Source organism: Lactuca serriola, chromosome 9 (genome assembly GCF_051521515.1).
Source record: "Lactuca serriola cultivar US96UC23 chromosome 9, Lser_US96UC23_V15, whole genome shotgun sequence".
In the NCBI taxonomy this organism is placed as follows: domain Eukaryota; kingdom Viridiplantae; phylum Streptophyta; class Magnoliopsida; order Asterales; family Asteraceae; genus Lactuca; species Lactuca serriola.
This window is the reverse complement of record NC_136416.1, coordinates 20716839-20735376: the sequence shown is the minus strand read 5'-3', so window position 1 is coordinate 20735376 and position 18538 is coordinate 20716839. Positions and strand designations below refer to the sequence as shown.

The 18538-nt window shown below is 33.6% G+C and overlaps 2 protein-coding genes across 2 annotated transcripts; both read right to left on the bottom strand.

Moving 5' to 3' along the window:
• Positions 1–1665: 1665 nt before the first annotated feature.
• On the bottom strand, positions 1666–2766 carry LOC145074830 (uncharacterized). The gene is made up of 4 exons (XM_079021153.1): positions 2639–2766; positions 2304–2551; positions 1909–2234; positions 1666–1843 (listed from the first exon to the last, which is right to left on the bottom strand). The coding sequence occupies exons 1-3, from the start codon at positions 2763–2765 to the stop codon at positions 2178–2180; spliced, it is 432 nt and encodes a 143-aa protein (XP_078877279.1). The 5' UTR covers position 2766; the 3' UTR covers positions 1666–1843; positions 1909–2177.
• A 1786-nt stretch (positions 2767–4552) lies between these two features.
• LOC145075134 (ribosomal RNA-processing protein 12-like) lies at positions 4553–9800 on the bottom strand. The gene is made up of 14 exons (XM_079021433.1): positions 9257–9800; positions 8159–8551; positions 7785–8083; positions 7486–7696; positions 7220–7404; positions 6941–7135; positions 6657–6851; positions 6535–6585; positions 6328–6462; positions 6180–6248; positions 5980–6087; positions 5692–5874; positions 5485–5613; positions 4553–5411 (listed from the first exon to the last, which is right to left on the bottom strand). Exons 3-14 carry the CDS (start codon positions 7965–7967, stop codon positions 5121–5123), a joined length of 1935 nt encoding a protein of 644 aa, XP_078877559.1. The 5' UTR covers positions 7968–8083; positions 8159–8551; positions 9257–9800; the 3' UTR covers positions 4553–5120.
• Positions 9801–18538: the final 8738 nt, after the last annotated feature.

Sequence of the window (18538 nt, the reverse complement as noted above, 5' to 3'; positions counted from 1 at the left end):
TTTGAACATTCGCTGGAGGAAGAACATTTCCATCAATACATTCTTCAGCCAATCCATTCAAGTAGTCTTCCATGCGATCATCCCATTGATCATAATGAAATTTGCCATTGATGTACGGATGAATTCTCAGAAAAACTTTAGAAATTTGAGAATTATTGGATGAATTGATCAGAAAAAGCAAGTAGAACACACGATTAAACAAACTAGTTGCAGAATCGAATCACAACTGAAGATCAAAGATGATTTTCAGTATCAAAAGTGCGGAAACTTTTGAATCCAATACGAGACTCAAAATATGATTGACACAAGATGAAAATAAGATCATTGCAGTATGATTCATGTTCTCATACCAAATGTAGTTGTGATTTAATCGAGTAATGAAACGAGATCAGAAAACAAACATAATTAAGAACACTTAGAGTAAATAGAATCTTGTTTCAACTTGTATTATGCTTTCTTGATACAATGAGATTTAGACAGAAATGTAGCAAAAGTTTTCATCTATCTACTAGATCTTCCCTTATTTATAGGAGAATAGAAAACACACAAAAAATACAAAGGACTAGACGATAAAAAAATTGTTAAACAAAAAAAAAATTGTTACTTCATCCAAAAAAATTGTTAAACAAAAGTGACCAATAAAATCCATTCTCCTAAATCAAATCCATAAACCAGTTTCTATCTCAAATTCTTATTACACTACAAGAAAGTAGAGTATTACCGGCGACAGACGTCGTCGCTAAAAGTGGGGCTTGTCGACGCTGATGTTTTTTCGCTATTAATCAAATTGTCGCCGCTAATGCGTGTCTGTCGTCGCTAAAGACATGTTGCCGCTAAAGACCAGTCGCCGGTAATATCCTGTTGTCGCCACTAAAGGCGTCGCCGGTATTTGTGTTTTTCTTTTATATATATATATATATATATATATATATATATATATATATATATATGTTTCACATTAAAATTAAATAAAAAAACTGGTATTAGATTAATTAATCTAATCCTACATCATTCCATTTCAAAATATTAATACAATATCTATTTAAAATACTCGTCTGATTTAACATATAACAAAATATCGAAAATACTAGTCTAAAATACTTGCACAAATAAAACATAAAGAAATCCTACAACTATCTACTCGTCATCATCGCTCTCCTCATTTCCTCCAGTTTCATTTCGTTGTGGCAACGAACGAAACCAATCTTCAAGTGCAGCACTTCATGCCGAATCTTTTAACATTGTTTGAAGCATTTCCAACTACAAAGAAAACACCATAGTCTTATAAGTTAAACCAACATTATAACATTCTATATACAAAATATACATTCCACATATTGCATATAAAACATTATAACATTGTACTATAACTAACAATTACCAAAATTTGAAACTATTACTAAACCAACAATTACCAACATTTTAAACAATTACCAAAATTAAATAGTCTTGTCACCTGTGATTGTGGTGGTGGTTGTGTCAGTGGTTGTTCCTGATCCTACATCGACACAACCGTAGAAGGTTTTCGTCCGATGCCTCTGATATGGCCACATCGAACACCCAATATTTTTTCAAAACAATTTTGTGTATCCTTTGGTGTTAGACCATTGGCTTCAGAAGAAGCTTGAGTTTGTTGACTGATCTCAAAGAGTAAAGCATTTTGTATTTTCAAAAAAGAAATAAATATAATAAAAATTAGATTACTAACTACCCCTTGACGATATAAGCACCTATATGAAAATACAAATTAACCACTTACGTATTGTTGCTCGACTTCAGGACTACTAAACACCCCTTGGCGATCAGTATTGGCCTTACGAAATGCTTCGATTCGAGCGATGTCCTATTTAACATTAAAAATTAGATTAATTATAACTTAAATAAACAGTTAAATATATCATAGCTTACTTCTTTGAAACATGCATTGCTATACGAGCACGATCCCCCTCTGTTTACAACTTGTTGTTGTGCACAGACTCCTTTGTTTGACGCCGAACGCTTTTGAAATTCAGGAGTTTGAAAATGCTCGACTGCTTGCGGCCAATTTTCACGTGACATACCATCGGGGGGTTGGCTAATGCCCTTGGGATATCTGTAAGCCCCCCGACATTCTCAAAATAAGTATGCGCTTTATTTTTTCGGCCTCTATAAATTCTTTGCAAGGTCGCATCAATGCTCTACAACAACTGAGCACGCTCGGGATCCAAGTTAACCTTATCTAAATCAAACTTATTCTACAAATACAAAAAAGTTAGTTAGTTAAATACCAATTAGAACTAAACTTAAAATATTGTCCAAGTTACCTTTAAATGAACCACGGTTGCATTCCTTAAAGCGGGGGAAACATTATCCCAACCAGATACGTTCAAAGGGATGTTCATCCATATATACTTCCCAATCTCACGGGTAAACCAATTACCATGGTTCCCGACAGGGGAATTTGTCAGCTCCCTATCGAAATCCAAATCTACAGGTTTTCCCTTGTTTGTCTGTATTATCTTTGATAGTTGAATGTTTTTTGCTAGGCCTCTTCTTTTTTTAGGGAGCTCAGCTGAAAAATATAATTAAAAATATTAGTCACGATAGCTTATAATAAATGGATAAAAATATCTAACAAATATATCATAATAAGACTTACCATCCTGTTCGTGTTGACCACGACCAAAGCCTACGGGAGGTGGTGGATCCCCGGCTCCATCACCTCCATGTCCTAAGCCCATAACATCCGTCATCACGTAGAAGAGTATCGCCCAACTAAACCCCATATATAGCCTGCAAAATTACAATATGAATAGAATTTACACATATTACATATAAAAAAATAATACAGTTTCTATTATAACATTGTAGTTTCCAAATTGCATACAAATACATACACAATATAACATCATACTTTTTTTCCATAAAATATGATAAAACATACATAATCACTCAAAAATCATCAATTTACAGCCAAACAAGAGGCTTGATCGACACTCAAAATCACAATATGAATAAAAGTTACAACATTATAGTTTCCAAATGACATACAAATACACAAATTACATATGTAATTTTCTATACATACAAATACATATATAAAAAATAATACTTTCCATTATCGCATCTTACTTTGTTTTTTTGTTTTTTTTCTTCATTTTTTTCATTATAGCATTCTAGTTTCTAAATTGCATACAATACATACACATATTACATATACATAGAAATTGTAAAATATTAACATATTAAAAAAAAACTTATACATACATATCAATCACAAATGGTAAAAATTAACATATTAAAAACACTTATATATACATTTCAATCACAAATGGTAACAAATATACATATATAAACATATTGACTTATACATACAAATTCATATACACATATGGCAAACAAACACACGTACATAAACATATATAATTTTTTCTGTTTTCACCATATAAACATGCATTTATACATACATTACAAATATACATACATTATACATATTACAAAAACACATACAAATACATATGTACATACACATAATATAAATACAAAAATACATAAGTTATAAAGGAACCTGGTTGTGTAATCTAGTGGAGAAGGGTGGTGATGACGTATGTACATACACATAATATAAATACAAAAATACATAAGTTATAAAGGAACCTAGTTGTGTAATCTAGTGGAGAAGGGTGGTGATGACGTATTGACACAACTTTCCGACAATCAAGTTTTTTCCGGCTAAATTCCGGCAGAAAACGAAAAAACCCCGCTGGAGATTGAAAAAGTCTACAAGGGCTGCAACAATACCACTCTTAAATCAGTAGGAGAAGAAGATTAAAACAAAAAAACGATGGAGAAGAAGGCAAAAACCACCTGTGGTCGTCGGATTTACTTCGTCGTCGCCGGTAGTAATGATTTGTCGTCGCCGGTGATACGAGTCTTCGACGAAATTGACGAAATGGAGGCTGGGTCGACGGTGTTGGCGGTCTTGTGGCAGGAATGATGGCTGGACGCGATTGATTGTCGAACGAAATTAAGTCGCTGGGTTTCACAGACATGATACACAGAAAGGAATAGAAAGGAAGCTGGAAGGGGGTTATCTGTAAAAGGGCTTTAGCGGCGAAGCAGAGGCATTAGCGGCGACCACCTGGAGGGAAAAATCAGCGCCTTTTCTTGCTCCGTTTAAACCCTACGATTGAAACCAAATCGAACAGATGAGGCTCGTTTGACGCGGATCGCTATTATGCGACTATTAGCGGCGACATGTAACGCGTCAATTACATGTAGCCGCTAATGCTAGGTGTTGCCGCTAATGCCCCATTTCTTGTAATTATGAAATAAAGTACCTACCGTTGATGACCAATTGGAGCGTATGATTTCAATTCGCCCAAAGCTTTTCCAAATCTTTAACTTTTGTTTAGACTTTTGGCTTTCAGTTTATTCTTATGGTAGAGAATATGCAAGAAAAATGTAGGGTATAAATTGTGATTCTCCTAAATATAATGACTTTTTTTTAATGTTTTTGATACTTGTGTTCTTTTGTAAAAAGTAAGATTAAATATACAAGTAAATATTAAAATTACAAAAATAAAAACACTTAATTTTTTATATAAAGTATCAACAGCATTCAACATGTAACATGCACACATAGGTGAGAAGCAATAACCTTGGTACATGTATAAAGTGGTTCAGATCATAAAGTATCTCAATCTCACTCACATTATACACGCAAACATTGTGAAAGACTGCCTTTTCCCAACTGTTGTCTACTTCTGTCTTCTTATCTTCTTCAAGTAGTGGCAGGTGCATAAAACTAATTGATGCCAAAACATTCATAACAGAATCTCGTTATTGCTCAGGTACAAGAGATTTGAGTGATGCATGCAGAACCACCTTTCTGTATCATATTCTCCAAAATCAGTCACCTGTAATTTAAAACATACGTTTGATTTGATATTATGTTGATGAACAAATGAACCTGGAAGAAGCCCACCAAGGAAGTTGTGCAGCAACTTTGGTACATGTATAAAGTGGTTCAGATCATAATGTATCTCCATCTCACTCATATACACGCATAATCCTGAAAGATTTCCATTTCAGGCTGCTATCTGAGTATCTTCCCAACTGCTTTCCACACCCCCAGTGGCCTACTTATTCTTCTTCTTCTTCTTGTTCTTCTTCTTTTTATTATTATTATTATTATTATTATTATTATTATTATTATTATTATTATTATTATTATCATCATCATCATCATCATCATCATCATCATCATCTCCTTCCAGTGATGACAGGTGCTTAAAGTTACTAATGGTAATGGGTGATGTGATTGTTACCCCAAAATCATTCATAACAAAATCTTGGTATTGCTCAAGTACAGGAGATTTGAGTGATGCAGGACCACACTTCTGCATCATAATCTCCAAAATCATAGTCACCTGTAATTGAAAACACATGATGATCACATACATACATACATGCATACATACATACATAACTTAACACGCATACCTTTGATTTGATATCATGTAGAGAAACATACGACCATGGAAGAATCCCACCAAGAATATCAGCATGGAAGTCGTACAAGTATTTCACTGGAAGATTGACAGTTAACGCCTCTATGAACCCTAAAACATCCTGTCACCATATATACATATAAAAAAATTTCATGAATGGTAGAAGAAACACAGCTAAGCTTTAAAAAAAAACACCTACTTTCACAACTTGTATGTTGTCTTCCTTATCCAGCAATCCAAGGATTGATGGCACAACATCTGGCATGAGAAGGCAGATTTGTGGGTCATCAGATACAAGTAGTGATAACGCAGAGACTGCATCAGCTTTTACGTGAGAAGGAGCTTTTCCGTGATAAGGACTCCAAAAGAGTAACAACATTATCTGGAAAGTTAAAAATATAATTAAAAGAATGTTTTCATCATTTCAGAAACTAATAAAGAAATAATTTATGTAATTGAATATATATTGATCGAGTGGTAAAAATACCATGCTGATGAATACTTGATAATTTCCTGGTTTTGACGGAGATGATTCTTTTTTGAAAATGGTACTTGTCTCTACAAGGATCTCGGCTGCCACCTTTTTACTTTTTTTCTAGATCAAAAGTAGATTATACAAACAATACAACTATAAGAAAAAGAACTTAATGAAATGAAACAAGTAATTAAGTTGCTTAAAGATCTTACATCTTGTGGCCTCACTATGATTTTATACAGCATACGAATACCATAAATGTTCTTTCCAGCATGAAATATCTACAGAAATTCATTATTAGCAAACAGCGAATTTCACACGGTATAGAAATAAATAATACTAGAACAGAATATAACCAACCTCCATTGAGCGAACTAACAAGATCTTGAAGCACAAAAACCGCCATCTAAGTGAAGTTATATCCTTAGGGGGTTTCAAACCAAGTAATAAATCCATAACTTGCTTAAACTTTGAAGATCTGAAGTCGGAAGATTCCTGAAAAACAAAAATGTTATGTGACAAATTTCATGGGGTGAGAGTAATTAATTAAGTAGTATTGGTTCTTACCACCAAGATTTTGTAAAGCGCAGCATATGCATCCCCATCCTCTACCCCTTCCTACATAAAAACAAAATAAGTATGATTTGATTCTACCCAAAAAAAAAAAAAACATCAAAAAGCAAACAAACCTTCAAACACTCTTCGATGGAATTGTATATAATATCATCAGAATCAACTCCAGTTGCCTCAACAAACAATGATGCAAGTTCCAGTATCAAATTTGAAGGTCTACCTTCATCTACAGAAACATTCTTAAGTGACCAACGGAAAATCACTTTTACTTTTGAAGATTTAATAGCAAGTGTCAAGCATCTAATCGTGTCCTGTAAATGCATAGTATAATTAATATATAATAAAGTCAGAAACCAAGTTATAAATAAAATTACCCAAGCGACGAAGTTACTATCATGACCTTTACAAAAGCAGGAGGTTTCTCAGGGGACAATTGAAAGAAAACTTGGATAAAAGCTTTCAAAAACTCCTCTAACCATGGTAACATGGCCTTCATGTTTTCCATTTCGACTTTTTTACCGTATTCAATCCCCCAATCTTTGAAAAGTTCCTCACCAGAGAGAAAAGGAAGGCCTTTGTTTCCCTTGACAAGATACTACAAACAAAAAAGGCAAGCAAAACTAGTAAAACAAAACCATTTATGTACAAAAACAAATTGTACATTAAAAACAATTATTACCTGCAAAGCTATGCCAACATACTCGATCATAAACACATCCTTTTTTAGCCATTTAATCATGTGATCTGCTAAGGATCCAAAACTTTCACACACGTCAGTTGGATAGCGACAAAAGGCGGGAAGTAATCCCAAACAACCTCGTGCATGAGACTCAAATTGTTTTCTGATTTCTGAGTTTTCTTCAACTTGCAAGAAAGAAAAACAAAATTTTATTATGTCATGATGATGATAAATTAATGTTAAGAATTTGTATGTTTTGAGGCTACCTTTTTTGCATGCTTCCATGAAAGATTCGGAGAGAGGGACTATTGTTCTAATAAAGAACCCCAAGGATGACAGAACAACATGATCCCTATAAATAGGTATCAACCATGTGTTTGAGTAAGTAAGTTCATCGGGATCAACGGAAATAGGTATGAATTCATGTACTTTTTCCGGCTTCATAACAATTACCGCACACCCGATACACTCTTGAACCTGTAATATCAAATATATCAAAAGTCATTATATATGTTTAAAAAAAAGAAACATGCAAGACATAAATGTACTTGAAAGAAAAACTTACATGTTTTTTTACATCACCAGATGCTTTTGTCATAAATTCAGCAAGCTTTAGAAGTATCTTGTGCATGTAGACAATGGACTTGTTCCCGATATTTTGAAATAAACCAGCAATGACAGGTAAAGAATGCTCGTTTGCATGAGTACTGAGAACTTCTAAAAGTGCATCGCATATGTTTACCACCATTTTTGTTTCCTTCGGTGCAACAATGTTTTGATCTTCAAAGATAAATACACGTCCCAACTTTTCTTTTAGAATACTTGAAGCCCTTGTAGCAGTAGCATGATCAGATGTCAGAAGACCTAAAAGCACATGCAAAATAATATTGTCATATAACTAATCATATCAAGGAAATATATTATATCATATATGTCTACCTGCTATACGACAAATGATTAAGGAATATTCGCTAATCCACTTTTTTGTTATTATTCGGTATCTATCGGTGTAAGCTCGGATTCATCTTCAAAGTATTTGAGTAGAATCTCCATGAAATCTAAAATACGCCTCATCACCATTGAGGACTTGGCTCCTATAGGTAATGCTCGAATTGCTTTTGATGCGAAATTTGGTGGTAAATCAGGTATTAGGAATCTCATCATATCCATCATGTGAAGAATGCATGGATCTATTGTATCCGATTCGTCTATGGGTAAAGACACATGGGAAGTGAACATTTGTAGTACCAATTCACTTGCACATTCTTTGACCTTTTCGGATTCAAAAGAACGGAAGACCTTCACAGCACAAATCTGAGCAGATTTTCTAACCTGCAACAACAGAATAAACTATTTCTGATCGAGTATCATAGATTTATAGGCAATTATTTGTTGAAAGAGAAGCAAATCTTAATATTTTACAAAATGTTAGTTTCTGTAGATATATAAGAGCACATCAACAAGCAATACAATGTGTATGTATATGATTGTGTGTGTTTATGACTATAAATGTATAAAATTATTTCATATGACTTTTGTATGAAATGTAAATTCATACCATAACAAGTAAAAATTTGACATTTAGCCCATTGTGATTATTAACATTTGTTATTGATTTGATTTTCTTCATGATTTAACTTTTAGTTTAGTGAATTAGGAAAATTTTGTATAATTGTTTAGTTTATCCAACTTCATGTTTGTGTGGTTTTCATTATTTTTGTCACTTTGCTTCAAAAATTCTAATGTGATAGGATAATTGTTTTTTTTGCTACGAAGAATGCATGCATTTTTCAAATTGTATAGACCTCAAAAAGTATCGATTTCCTCTGAATTGTTTGATGGTTGCATTTTGATTCAACAACTTATTGGCATCCTATCACTTATAATATTTCTGCCTTGCTCAAAAAAAAAGTCATTTAATTTTGTTTTTTAAATTTATTCTGTATAGTTTTAGTAGCTAGAGATAGAGGGGTAAATTAACACTCCATGAATATATCAACTACGTAAGAGTTTGGAATAGCTAGAACAATTAAATACCTCCAGCCGTGTATGACTTGAATAGTAGATAAACGCCTCGACGCCTAATTTTATAGATTCCCAATTGTCCAAGTCACACAACTCCAGCAAACAAGCCAAACACTCGACCAAAGTGTTATCACTCGTAGCATGCAAAGCCTTAACAACAATCTCCATAGCCTTAGTGGCCTCGGACTTGGTTATAAACTCCTTAGGAACCCGAGGCAACACAAACTCCAAAAACAAACACATCGCAGACACTGAGTCTGCACCGGTGTCATAGTTTGTAGATAGGGCGTGAATGATATTTTGGAGGTAAGAGTGGGGAGTCGTGAGCTGATATCCAGATCTTAGGGATTTGCGGGTACGCGTAGCAATTTTGCAGAGCTTGACGTGTTGAGGTGCGACGGATTTGCCGTAACGGCCTAAGACTTGGTCGCATATATCATCAGATTGTGGCCGTCGTTTTTCCTTACTCGTACTGCGCGTTTCAGTTTCCATCAAAAAAAAACGATTTGGGAATAAAAATACGAAATCGAGAAAGACGGACGAAACCCTAATTGCAGGTTTGAGAGAGACGAGAGAACAAATATTAGTATATCGGAAGATACTTTGACCTTACCCTAACAAAAGACTCCCTCTCTTTATATATAATGATATAGCGTACACAAACAATATATGCATGGCGGATTTTCCGTTCCTATTCACTATTTCTTAGCATTGAAGCTAGGAATAGTAAAACAGTATTTTTTAGAAAAATACACTTTTGGTCCTTGTAGTATATCAATTTCGCTACAATGTCCAAAAAAAACAATCTTTTTGCATTTTTCGAACATATTTCACTGTTTCTTAGCATTTTAGTCCCCTAATTACAAGCCATTTGAAGATGAGTTATAATGACCATTCAAAGTAATGAAAGAAATGTATGTATGGATTGGATACATACAATTATTTGTAGTTTTAATTGTGTTTTATGTTTGAAGGATTTGAATATCATTGGTTGTTGTTGGGTACCAACTTCATCATTAATAGCTACGAATAGACTTAAATGTTAAACATCTACACCAAAAGAAACAAAAAAATCAATCATTTAAATTCTCAGTATACCCTTTGTAAAAATACTATGTTTTTACCAATTGTTAGATATGAATTGTACACAACGTATTTTTGGTAATCTTTGTCAAATATGTTATAACACAATACAAAAAAAATTAAAAAATAATAATAATAATAATAATAATAATAATAATAATAATAATAATAATAATAATAATAATAATAATAAAACGACCTGCAGCGAAGCCCGGGTTTTTACTAGTTTTTAGGAAAATAGTATAAACATTGTCTTTTGGGTGTTTTTTAAAAATATAACTTTTTTAAAAAATTACCACTTGGTCGAGAATTGGGCATTCCAAAACATAGTTTAGACTCATTTTTGGGTGGGTCGCCCCATTACCTTGCCTCCGGAATGGAAATTCCGTACTATCTGTCCGTGTTCCGGATCGAGAATTTGAAATTCAAATTCTGGAATATAATTTGAAAAAATCAAGACCCTTGGCTTCATTCTAGATCTTGTTCCGACTTTTCGATCGATTCCGACACGCAACCCCGATCCTGATTCTGATCTCTGACACGCAACTTCGATCTCTAGCATGCAACTCCAACATGGAAGAAAACCACTACGACCCTGTTATTTTATGGGTACGTTCTTCACTTTAAAAAACTAGTTTTCTTATTTTTATAAAGTGCTTATTCATCTACAATTACTGTTCCGGAATGCGTAGAACACCTCCAGGATGAATAGACAACGTTTCAGAGTTTAAATTACAGATGTCATTGTTGTAGGACCAACTGAAAAGTAGTTATATGTTTGGGTATTTTTAATTTACATCGAAATGTATTGTTCTGTATGTAATTATGTATATGTATGCACCCAAGGCATATGTATGTATCTATATGCACAAAACATATGTATGTATATGTACGCACCCAAGGCATAGTTATGTATATGTATGCACAAAGCATATATATGTGTCTGTATGCGCATATGTATGTATATGTATTGAAACCATTTGTAAAAGAATTATAATATATTTACAAAAGGTTTTAAATCCAAGTTTTTACTCAGGGGCGGAACACGACCATTAATATTAAGGGGGCCAAAACCAAAACTTGAAAACAAAATTATAAACTTAATTTGAATTAAAGTTATAACATACAAAAACCCTTTACTTTTTGTACATAAATTGACTTCTAACTGTTAAGAACTAGGTTTATGAAATTTTAGGTTGATCTAAATTCTTTTAACGCATTTTCTTTTGAAAATCATACTTATTTTTTGTGATTTTTCCCTCCCCAAACATATGTTGATAATAATTATTTATTTATGTCTCCTAAAACTTATAGTTAGAGAACTAAACATGAAGGCAAAGTAAAACTACAAAAATATAACGAATAATGAAAACACTGCTTTAGGTAAAAAGTAAAAATAGTCTGGCATCTACACAAAAGTCCAAAGCAATATTGAAAAGAAATCTAATATAGAGGCTCAAGAGACGACAGTGTAGTATGCTTCTTTATAAGAGTTTCACAAGAACGGATAAAAATCAATGCCCCAAATTCCGTAAAACACTTTAACAAGAGAAAAAACAAGATCAAGAGAAAAGGGAAAACCTGAGTGTGGAGGTGAACCGGAGCCGGTAGGTGCTCAGGCAGCCGGAGACGCTGAGATCCAGAGCAGGACATCGTTAAACAATTCATGAAGATGCTGAGACCGGAGAAACCCCACGAGAAAGGATGTGAAGTAAGAAGAACGACAATGACGTATGATGGTTGAGGGTTAAGGTTTTCAGTTTTATTTTTGAGATTGTTTAGTTTCTTTTTTTTGTTATTAAATTAAATATCTAATAATTTAAACTTTTATTTTTGGTAGCAACGTATTTCTACAAATTAGGAGTTATTGGTATTCTAAAAAATTAGTTTTTCTTTTTTATGTTTAGGGTGGTTTGCTCTTTCGGGTTTCTACAAACTTTCTTTTGAATCACTTATAAACAATTTCAGCATCTAAACAGATATTAACAGGTTAAAAAACCAGGGGGGCCATGGCCTCCCCGGGCCCCTAAAGGCATCCGCCAATTTTACTAATATACAATTGCCCAGTATAGTTATATGGAAATATGAGTTGAAACCCTTGAAATATGAAACGACAATTTATAATATCATATTAAATAAATATTAGCCATTTGAAGTTGTAAAATTATATCAAATTATACGAAACTAGAGGGAATTAGATGCGTCGTTGGCGTTGTGTACATTGTTTTGTTTGGTAATCTGAAACTACAGTACATAACCAACCATATTATAATATTGACGAAATGGCATTACACATATGAAAACGGAGGTTGAAATCAGTTACATTGCGAGGATTATATTAGAAAAAGATGATCACATCCGACAAGTACATTAACAAAAGATGGTTTCTGGGAATGTACATTATGAGTTCTGATGCAGATGAAGAAAAGAGGGGCATTTTGGTCTATTTGTGTGTCTTATGATCTCTGATTTTATGTTGATTCTTCTGGAGGCTAAAAATAATGCTAGACATGAAAGTATAAGATTGTGGCTTGGTTTTACGTGGGATTGGCGCAATAAAACTAGTAAAGGGAAATTTGGTCTTTTGTGGTTTAAAGAAGGATATTACTATTTTGATCAACTTAACATCTGATGGGAAGGTTCAAATAACACAAAACCTAAGAAGGAAAATGCGAACTTGAAAAGTACCCTTTGAAGGCCATGCTGTGACATCCCCGATTTCATGGCCAGAAAAGACCGATTTGTTTATGCTTTGTTTTATAAATCAGAGTATTCGTTTAAAGAAAACGGTTGCGGAATTTGTTCCCAAAACAAGATATGATAAAAACTAATCAAAACATTTCTCAAAGAGAATGTATTTTCATTAAATAATAAAACCTCGGGATGTCATGTTCCAATACAGACACATAAGCATAAACATAACATACATTCATTTACTCTAGTGATTTACATCTCCTTTAATCTCTCAGTGCAAAGCAGCTTCGTATCGATACCTGTGATACAATTAAACTGAGTGGGTCAGGCTTGGGAGCCTGGTGAGCATATAGGGTTTTCAACCCACAATATTATATATATATATATATATATATATATATATATATAATCATCAAACAATCAACCCAATTACCCATCCCAATTATCTTCGTTTATTCTTAAGTACCTTCCCTAAGGAATTATCCTAAGGGTCATCTCCTACATCGTATTTACCTCTCATCTCCTTACATCACATTTCCTTATATGTTTGTTCCTAAGGACTTTTTCCTAAGGATCATCGCCTACATCGCATAGACAATACTAATTCGGGGATCACTCCCTCAATATGTGTCAAGTAAGGGTTAGGGTATCATCACATGATTATGCAGCCACAACATCGCCTGGACTCGTAATTCATAATAAGGGTTAGATTATCATCGCATGAATACGCAGCCACAACATCGCCTGGAATCGTAATTCATAATAAGGATTAGAGTATCATCGCATGAATACGTAGTTACAACATCGCCTGAACTCGTAATTCATCACCTAAAGGTTACGAGCCTGCTGGTGTTTCCACGGGGTCATCTAGAATAGTCCGTGGTCGCCATCTATACTATGGTAGATGACTACATCGCCAAATTGCCACATCGCCGGTCAAGGTTATGGTATCTCCTCTCATCTCACATCACTTATCTATCATCACCTAATTATCATCACCTATCTCTCATCACCTAATTATCATCACCTATTTCTCATCACCTAGTTATCATCACTTATTTCTCATCACCTAATTATCATCACACATCATCTAAATCATCTACCCATGTTCTACCCAACATATTTGTAGATATAAAATACATATACAGCTTAACTCATTTAACACCTATATAAAACATTAATTCCACACTCATCTCAAATAAACAACAATATATAAACACATAGCACGTATTTCATAGCAAATACTTAATATATATATATATATATATATATATATATATATATATGTTAGAAGAAAGTGATCACATACTCACCCAAAACATATACTTAATACATCCACACAATACTTGTATTAAAATTATGTTATGAAAGGGACTATACACTTACACATATAAACAATTTTATATTATACACATAGCACGTATTTCATAGCAAATACTTAATATTTATGTGTTAGAAGAAAGTGACCACACACTCACTTGATCAGAAAATGATCGGACAACTCTACAACTTGCAGAAGTAGTATTCTTCAGTAGATCTGGAAGATCTTCACAAAAACCGGGCTCCTCGCAGGCAGAGCTTCGGCTCGGGAATAACGCTCTTCGGGATCTTCGGGACTTGCTTCGGGTCTCAGGATTGATACCGGGGCTTCGGGATATTTCTTGCACGTAAATCGAGGTAAAACGGGAGAGAGAGAGAAGAGAAAATAGCAACCCTAAACGACTGGCCCTTCAAATCTATTTATAGGGCAAAATCTGCCCTTGCCACGTCGTGGGCTTGGTCATCACTGCATGCGTCATCGCAAGTTGCATCTGGGGGACTCCCGGAGGTGTCAGAAGACTTGCCACGTCGTGGTACTGCTTGCCACATCGTGGTATCTGACAGTTTTGGGGTTTCACGCCCCGAACTTCAGAAATTCATAACTTTCGCATACGAACTCCGTTTTCGCCATTCTTTATATCGACGTGAATGTGAGATTACGCTCTACAACTCTTGATTAGACTTCATCGGCTAATTTTGACTTTATTTTTAATATATTATAATTATATTACTTATATATTATTTTTAGTAGGCCGGGACAGGAAAAACTCCGTTATAAACTCATAACTCCTTCGTCTAACGTCCGTTTTCGTCTGTCTTTCCGCCGTTGCACTACTATCGATGAGATCTTCAATTCTCATTTAGATTGTTTCCGCTAAATATCGCTCTAACGTAAATTCACTATTTACGTCGCGTTGTGTCGTGTCGGTTCTTTCGTGAAACTTCAATAGGTCATAACTTCTTCGTTATAACTCGGATTTTGGTGTTCTTTATATGTACGGAATCCTTGTAACATATACTATAACTTACTTAATACTAATCCTTCTAAATAATCTTCCATAAAAAGTCATTTTTGATGCTTATCGTCTCTAAACTGACTAGCCCGGATCTACGGACGTTACAGATGCCTTTTATCCTCCCCTGTTGTATCATTTGAAGTGTAATTATACCAACAATCCCCATAAATTGGTAGATCATTTTGAGGATTACAAGAAGGTGTACCCAAATTAGAAGCTGAGGGGGTTCACCTAACTGAAAGAAAAAAACAAACAATCAAGAAACTTATATTTTAAAAAAATGTGAATAAATTTCAAGATTTTTGTTTGATTAAACTCACTTTCACTATATCCCCAACTTTCCTGCAGTCTGTAGCAGGTGAGTGACCCATAATGTCATAGTTTAAATAAAATCAGATAGGTTGCTTTGCATTCTTAGGCAAACTTGAAAGTTTTTTAATTTCAAATATTGGTCTTCCTGTGTGGTAAAGAGGTTCTGAGATGAAAAAAACAAAGAGAAGATATATGATGAGTATATTTGTATTTTCACAAAAAAAAATAGTATTTACATTCTCCAAAATGGTTTTTATTGCAATTGTTTTTGAAACCATATAAATCAAATATAAGATAATTTTTTCTATGTAAATATATTGAATTTTCTTCATCCCCTATGACCAACGTGGCCTCAATCAGTTGAAAGTAAAACAAATGACGAATTTTCCTGAATTTAAATAATTAGGCCTCCATGTTATCATATTTTAAGTGTATGAGATTGTCAGAGTCCGACTATTGTTTGGGCTAGGCCTACCACCTAAGCAAACCAATTTTTGTGGAACAACAATCTTATGATATTATGATAATAGAATGAATTCGGTTACGCTGTTCGCAATGGTTTGAATAATGTTAGAAGATAAAAAGTTGTAAATAATTTTATAAACACAAAATACGAAGAACGGAATGAATAATTCCATTCCTTCCTCATTCCATTCTTGTTGGACGGCTACCACTATAAAAAAAACACAACAAAGCATAGTAACCCTCCACTGTTGATTTCTTGCTTGAACATGAGACCTGAATTATGGTGATGGCTGAAAGGACATTATTAGGCACAAACAATGTGTACAATTCTTTTTTTTTTTGGTGTGTGCTATTAAAATTGAGTGATATTACGTACATGGTTCCATTTGTTCCCCACATGACTTTTTGGATAGATCATCGCATGTCATTAATGGTTACCAATGAGCAACTCCTAACACCCGACAACTCCTTATCTACAAGAAACAAAAATATAATAATAATAATAATAATTATGTTGACGATATTCTTGAAATCAAACCAAAAATATCATGGGTGTTTTTGATTAACAACTTATTAGGAATTGATTTCGACCAATACAGTAGATATACAGATTAATGAAAAAAATCAATGAATCGAACTTACTTTAACCCAGGAGCGATGAAGATCAGTATCAACAATTTAAAGTATATGGTGGGAAAAGAAACAGCTGGAGAGGTGTCGATTCTCTCTCTCTCTCTCTCTCTCTCCGCCTCTGGGACTCTAAGACACAAATAGATTTTTCAGCGAAATAGACGAACATTGATTAAAGGGAGAAAACTGGAAGGAGACAGACAATTGGTGCGAAGAAGAAGGCAAAATCAAAGAGTCGTTACAAACAGGTGAACATATCAGGAAGAAAAATAGAAAAGCAAAGAAGAAGGAAGAGTAAAGAAGAAACGGGAAAGAAATAAAGAAAGAGAAACGAACCGCATTGGAGGAGAATGACGGCAACCGACGTTGAGGAAGAGAAGATAAGCATCACCCAAATCACAAGTTACGGGGGCAAAATAAGAAAGAAAAAGACATACGTGCGCGGAAAAATAAGAAAGGAGAAGAGTTCCGTGTGCAAATACGAAAGAGAGGAAAAGTTTCTCTACGCATGATGAAAAATCGGTGTCCTAAAAAGAAAGAGGGAAAAGTTTGGTGTCTGTTTTAGAAAGAGAAAAAAATATACTGTAGCCCAACTTTTTAAGCTTTTATGTATATACTAATGAGTATTTAAGATATATATCAAAATCCAATTTATATGAAACACAAGATAACATATAAATAATAGTCATTTGAAAAGGACTGTAGTGATATTTTACGGTGTATAATTATACGAGTCAAAATGTAGGTGATGTATAACCAAACTCTGAGTTATATGAGACGACGAATAATTTAATATATAAATTATTCTTAGTCATATAAGTTGTATAATTATAATATATATATATATATATATATATATATATATATGGTATAATTATACTAGTCGAGTATATAGTGAGTACGATGATATACAAGTCATATGAATATAGGAATAAGAGTGTTATAAAACTAACAATCTTTATAATCATTTTTATATACCAAATAATTAGACTTTATATAAACAATACAAACAATTTAGTTTATATAAATCATTAATATAGTTGACATGTATTCTCTCCCGAAAGCAATAAAAGAGTTTAATAGAAATGGGAATCGTGAAACTCACTTGATTTGCAGAAACAGCAAACACGAACAATTGAAATCTTGATATTTTATTCTAGCTTGCACTCTGTATTATACTCGTATAATACTAATATAATATAGTATAGTGTATGAAGTTGTGTATAATAAGCTTGTTTTAGCTCAATTTCCTCATTTCTCATACTATACATATGTATTTATACTTGAAGATTACAATTTAAATAAGGTTCTTAAAACATCCGTCAGTTTCGACACGTTCTTGACAGCTCATTTTTCACATGCATCGACTGGACCAATACGGCTAGAAAGTAGATCGAACTGGCTTCAGAACGTGACCGAAAACAGCATCTGTAGATGCTCCATGTTCTCGCATGCGCCACCACCACAAGCCATGGTGGTCCGGCCGCCAACAAAACTTTGTTGATTGATAAGTTAACTTGTAAAATCCGTATATTCTTCATACGAGCTTCGTTTTCGACGTTCTTCATATCCACTTATAGGTATTTCTAGTACTACAACTTTCATTTAGATAGTTTCCAGTAAAAGTGAATATGTGTTTACGTATTATTGTATAAATAAGAGTATATACTTTTATTTTAATAATACTAACTTGATAAAAAAAATCAACAACTTATATTATGTAATGTTTTATATTCAACTACTTGTATAATTATGTTTTTATAAAGAAATACTT